The sequence below is a fragment of the Triticum aestivum genome, chromosome 3A (assembly GCF_018294505.1).
Source record: "Triticum aestivum cultivar Chinese Spring chromosome 3A, IWGSC CS RefSeq v2.1, whole genome shotgun sequence".
Lineage (NCBI taxonomy): Eukaryota > Viridiplantae > Streptophyta > Magnoliopsida > Poales > Poaceae > Triticum > Triticum aestivum.
Window position 1 is genome coordinate 616,040,577 of NC_057800.1, and position 6,000 is coordinate 616,046,576.

Sequence of the window (6,000 nt, forward strand, 5' to 3'; positions counted from 1 at the left end):
CACTACATTGTGGAATGAAGGAAATAGGACCCACAAGTTATAGCGGAGCGTTGACAAGTGGGAAGTGGGGTTTAAAGGTATTTTGGTCATTTCACGTCGGTCAATGACCTTTGATCAAACTATAACGGTGTCGAGTAGTTGAAACTTTTAATGATAAAAGTGAGTAGTGTGACATGCTCCCTCCGCCAATCATGAAACGGAGGGAGTAACTAATGGCGAAAGTGATAAAACCCAAAAATAAAAATAAAAATCATGTTCATAGCCGCGTAGACAGTGACAAACATCCCGATCTTTCCTACTGTTCCATACACGACGACCCGTACGTGGCGGTGGGCCCATCTCGCCGCCTCGTTCCCGCTCCCGCGCCTGCGCCCGCGGCGCGCTGCTGCTCGTGCTGGAAGTCGCGCCTGACAGACCAGAGCACCTCGGCGCACCGCCGCATGGCCGGCCGCGCCGCGCGCTCCATGGCCGCGCACTCGGCCGCCAGCGCCATCACCCTCTCCACGGCCGCGACCGCCGCGCTGGTCCTGCGCATCCGGGGGTCCATCGCCACCACCACGTCGCCCTCCCTGCACTTCCGCAGCGCCTGCGTCCACACGGTAATTCCGTCGAACATTTTACTCGCAGTCCCTTTGAACGCACAAAATGTTAGCTAGGGGTGGAGATTTTTTACCCATTCGGTGCTGAGGCGTTGCTGGCGGCCGCGGTTGCGCTCTACGGGTCGCCGGCCGGTGATGAGCTCGACGAGGAGGACGCCGAAGGAGTAGACGTCGCTGCGTTCAGTGAGGTGGTTCGTGTTCAGGTACTCGGGGTCGACGTACCCTACCGTGCCCTTCACCATTGTTGAGATGTGGGTTGCTTCAGTGTCGTACGGGGATAGGCGCGCAAAGCCGAAATCGGACACCTTTGCTCTCAGCTGATCTGTTAGGAGAATGTTGGACGGCTTGATATCACGGTGGATGATTGGGTTGTCTGCATGTGCATAATACGCAAATGAGTATTTGTCAGACATTAGGATGTCGATGTTGTGGATGCAGATACATTATTTAGGATTCAGAAATGAAATGTGTGCAAAATATAAAAAAAATCTGATAAATAAAATTTGAAATTTGTGGTGATTCTTTTAGACATTCAGAGCTTTGCCCATGTATGCGTGACCTTACTTAAGTGTGGATACGAACACATACATGCTCTGTGCAAGGTACATCTATAAGTTTGTTCATAATGTAGCACATGTCCTCCCTTTGAAGGTCCAGGAGACATGCCAAAATAAGACAAAACATGCTTGTGAAAAAAGGTATCGAAAATGGAAACTGTACTCTATGGGATATCAAATATGAGTGGTTTTAGTGTTTTCATACAGAAATACAATAGAGCATAATACCTGTGTATCCATGTAAGTAGGCAACTGCATGAGCTATGTCGATGGCAATGTTGAGACGCTGTGAAAGTTCCAATGGTTGCCCTCTTGATCCTGCATAGTGAAAAAGTTTGTGGTCCCCAAATTCTTTTAATCTAGTACACCCTCTGTTCGTAAATATAAGACATTTTGGCAGTTCAGGTAGTAGAAATTTGTGAGAGAAATAGCATTACATCTACGTCATACATTCAGAGTCCCAAGAAGACTTGAGTAACAAAGTTACAGAAGGAACATTGAGCAGGTATGGTTATAAAAAAATAGAGTACAAACATTTACTTAGCGACTTGCATACGAAAATACCTAGTACTATAATATGTTTGATTCCATCCAGTTCCATGGCCTTACTGGGTCTTCTATCTGTACACATTTTAACAATATTATGGTGACCTCAAGCAAATTTGACCTACCATCCAAGTGTTCACGTAGTGTTCCGTTGCTGATATACTCAACCAGAATCAAGCGCTCATCCTGATGCTCCAGGTGCCCGAGAAACTTCACCAAGTTTAAATGTTCGACCTTCGATAATATCTGGATTTCACTCCTGAACTCTGCAGATAGGTGCCTGTCAAACATATTCTGCCAGTTCCAGATGTTACGTGAAAGGATTTCATTCACTTGGTTGCTGGAAGTAATTGTTCGTAAAGATGTATGATCTTCCTGTGTTAAGAAATTTGTCCACGAACCTTCTTAGCTCGCTTTACGGCTATGATGGATCCATCCCTGAGCTTCGCCTTATACACAGTGCCAAAATTTCCTTTCCCAATTTTGTTTTGTTCACTGAAGTTTGAAGTAGCCAGGCAAACTTCCTGAAATGAGAACTGGTCTGGCCATGACTTGTTTTGACTAGTGCTTGTGCTGCTTACTGATGAAATTCTTGAGACTGCTATAAACCATTGGAAACCTTAAATTTCTTATTTGTAATTAATCAAACTCGGTTTACTTGATCAATGGAATAGCTAATATTTGAAATACATGTATGCACACTGATGAACATGCAAGCTGGATATCTTGAATAACAGAATAACGATTGGGAGAAATATATGGATGGTTTGAATTGAACTACAATGCTAACTTGGAGGGTTTCGAATTAACATAAGCTAACGTGCCCAAGATTAATGGAAACAGGACAGAGAAGGTGGCAAATTGGGATTCTCTAAAAGCTTCTAACGAGCTGGTTTGGTGATAGACGAAACATCATGCCGTTATTATATGATATTTAACCCAGAAGTTATGGCCTTTGATCAGAGCTGACTCATTGTTGTTGTACGCTGCAATTTTACAATTTTGCGTGGTTAAATTTTGAAGGCCTTCCGCATGTCATTTGACTAGGTGCCAAGTTAACATACATGCCTTTTTTCTTTTGAGCCAGCTCAAATTTGCAGAGGCATATGCAGTTGCAGGATAACATGCACATGATGGAGGAATGAAGAAAGAAAGCCGAACTTACTGGAACTAGTGGACACATCATGAGCATCCAGGGCCGGTCCTAAGATTTCGGGGGCCCGGGGCGAGATTAAACCTTGTGGCCCTTATTTTACACAAACATAAATAATTATTGCAAAAAGTATGTTGAATCATTAGTCAAAGAAAATACAATTTTCTCTTATAAGTATTTTCTTTACTAATATGTCCCGTAGCTTTATTATTAAGTTTATCCTAATTTCTTTCATCATAATCAGCTATGGTAAAATCGGGTACCTTGTCAAGTCTAACCGATGATTTCAATGCACATGATCACTCATATGTCATCCATTTAGATGTCAGCATTGTATTATGTATAACCCCTACCTTATGGATTAGTATTAGTTTATTCGTCCATAGCAATTACCGGCAAGTCGCCAACAGAAATTTGATAACGCCAATAATATCTATCCATTACCAACACTCATAAATCGATTATTAGTGCCCAGTTGCAAAGAACGCAGAGGCCATGTTGATGATCAATTACAAATATTAATCAACCATGATGGTAAATTTTCATAGTCCATATAAACAACCTACACAAATAGAGATTATAGAGAACTCAAAAGAAAGATTAGAGACATACCTTCTCTTCTACTCCTATGTAATTGTAATGCCTCCCGGCGAGTCGGTGTGGTCTCATGGGAGGCAGCGACTGCATATCTCCGGCAGTCCAGCCCTCCTCCGACTCGAGGCGGCACCGCGCATCAAGCACGGCGATCTTTGATTAATTCTCACCCGTGTGTAGCATAGTCACCGTCTCCTGTTTTTCTCACCAATTGGAAGTATACTGTTTGGCTTGTGGATTATAAGGAAGTAAATTAGGAGCGAATTTTTTCATCACTACGTCTAATTAATCGCATGCAATAACTTCCCTTTTGATCAATCGCAAGGGCCCTCAATAGTAGCACGGAGGAAGGAAAGCCGAGAAATCAGGGAAAACGTTGTAGGACTCCGATTTTCTTGAGTTGGAGTATATGGAAATAAATCCGGATTCTGGGCCACGGCGCTAGGCTAATTAACAACAGAATTGGGGGCCCCTTGGCACCTGGGGGCCCGGGGCGGCCGCCCCGGTCGCCCCCCCTCAGGGCCGGGCCTGTGAGCATCTTCGGGGGTTTTGACAGGGCCCTCCCTAATTTTAGATTCGCGAGGAGCGAAGCAGCTTGTGCAAGCTCGGGCAATCATCGTAGCAGCTTCTTCCCAGAATGATCCTCTGCTCCTGGCCTTCTTCTCGGCCACCCCGGAACGAACTGTATACGTGGATGCCCTGGAGAAGACAGGATCTTTCTGAAACTCATGGTTGGAGGCAGAGAGGTCTCCTCCATGGCCCGTGCCGAGTGCTCGATGGCGTGCTGCCCGCATAACTTTCTTTTTTGGGGATCAAACTGCCTGCATAACCGACGGGGTTAGAAGATTGCGTTGAAACCTGCTCTCACAGAAGCAGGTAGCAGTTCATCTGGTTCTTTCCTTCAACTTTGTTGGACATAACGCAATGGACTGGTTCAAGCTTGACCTGGTGGTGGTGGGTACCTCTAAATAACTATGAAAGGAATGCTCCTTTGGGCCTAAGGTCAAACCAGTGGAGCCCGGATGTCGTCTATGATAACAACAGTTCACAGACCAGGAATTTAATATGGGTGAAGGATTCAGATATTGACCCTTCAGACTCTTGGCAATACAGAAGTGTGCCGTCCTCTGCTCTGGAGTTCTAACCCTAGCGAAGGAAGCATTACATTCTCTGCTGCCACAGGAAAGTTTGAGTTGATCATCTGGACGGTTCAGCCCCTTGATGGATGACTTGGCGCCACGATGTTGGACGCCACCCCAGCAGTTGATTATCAGGTTTGGTGTTTGTTCTTTCAGCAAGAATCAGTATGACCAACATGTACACGTTCGTCCATGATTGCACAGCAGCTGTTTTTTTTTTTCCTTTATTCAGGGCATTTTGACACCCTAAGCCCTGCCTGTTTGGCATCAGCGGGGAGCTCCAAGTGGCGTTTTACAACTCAATGCCCCCTCTGTTTCACAGCACATCAGTATATGAGGGGACTTTGTATGCTGATAGTTACAACCATTCAACATTTTTCGCACATCAAACATTATTTATGAACAGTAAGAAATTGCAATAACTATAGTTCTCCTTCGGTCAATACAAATTTCACGAAACAACGACCCAAGCTAAAGTGAACAAACATTGTGAAGCCGACAGAGAATTCTGGATCTTTACAGTAGCCTCGCATTATGAGTTTAAATGATCTCCACGACTTATATTGCTGTCTTTACACCCTCAACAGGTTCCCCACTTTGTTTGTGAGTTCCTGGTCTCACCTTTTCACTAATCATGCAGTGCATCTGCTAGCCTCACCAAACTATGCTAGATCAAGCCATTCAACCATACTGGCCATTATTTTCAATCTCTACCACTGCCATTGCCAGTTTGCCACCCCTAAAGTACAGCTCCTACACCGCCATTTATTCTCTGGCATGCTTCAGGTATCCTTGACTCCTGAAATTCACATTTCGGATGAAATTCACATTTCGGACTTGCGCATCAGAAAGATTCACATGATCTAAACCTCTGAAACTCTGCTTCCACAATAAGACAATTCACCGCATATTTCCACTACATTGAACCACACGATGTTGTAGTACAGATGTGTAATGCTCATCTCTCGGTTCATGGACATTTTCGGTACTATCCCAGATGATGATGCCACAATACTCCCAGTGAAGTCAAATCGTTTACTGTATATTTCGTCTTTGGCGCTAGCTAGTGCCATCAAAATCAACACGCTCTCCAGTAGCAAAGATATCCCAGAACAGGGCACTGCTGAAATATAGAAGTGATGTTAATGTTAAAAATCCACGGAAAGAACCCATCCGATCAACAAAGAATCCTGCTCCAATAGTTCCTAAAATGGCAGCAAATGTTCCGGACGTATTTGCCATTCCTGTTAGCACACAAACATAGATTAAATATAGTAATGCATATGCACAAAATCTATAACTAAAACACAGGGAGCACAACTTATTTAGTACCATGTAGCACTCCAGCATATTGTGGGGCGATCTCCTGGTAAGAATTTAAAAATAAATTCCATCAGATGGGAAAGATAATC

At 44.2% G+C, this 6,000-nt stretch overlaps 2 protein-coding genes across 2 annotated transcripts in view; both read right to left on the minus strand.

Annotated features, from left to right (window-relative positions):
• Positions 1 to 211: 211 nt before the first annotated feature.
• On the minus strand, positions 212 to 4,826 carry LOC123062619 (calmodulin-binding receptor-like cytoplasmic kinase 2). The gene is made up of 7 exons (XM_044486208.1): positions 3,990 to 4,826; positions 2,868 to 2,896; positions 2,104 to 2,300; positions 1,828 to 1,996; positions 1,385 to 1,474; positions 674 to 972; positions 212 to 586 (listed from the first exon to the last, which is right to left on the minus strand). The coding sequence occupies exons 1-7, from the start codon at positions 4,241 to 4,243 to the stop codon at positions 296 to 298; spliced, it is 1,329 nt and encodes a 442-aa protein (XP_044342143.1). The 5' UTR covers positions 4,244 to 4,826; the 3' UTR covers positions 212 to 295.
• Positions 4,827 to 4,962: 136 nt separating this feature from the next.
• Positions 4,963 to 6,000, minus strand: part of LOC123062618 (probable anion transporter 3, chloroplastic) — a 4,171-nt gene continuing 3,133 nt past the window's right edge. The window contains exons 7-8 of the mRNA XM_044486207.1: positions 5,921 to 5,954; positions 4,963 to 5,832 (exon numbers count right to left, since the gene is read on the minus strand). Of these exons, the coding sequence (XP_044342142.1) occupies positions 5,648 to 5,832; positions 5,921 to 5,954 (219 nt within the window). The 3' untranslated portion in view covers positions 4,963 to 5,647. The remainder of the gene's footprint in view (positions 5,833 to 5,920; positions 5,955 to 6,000) is intronic.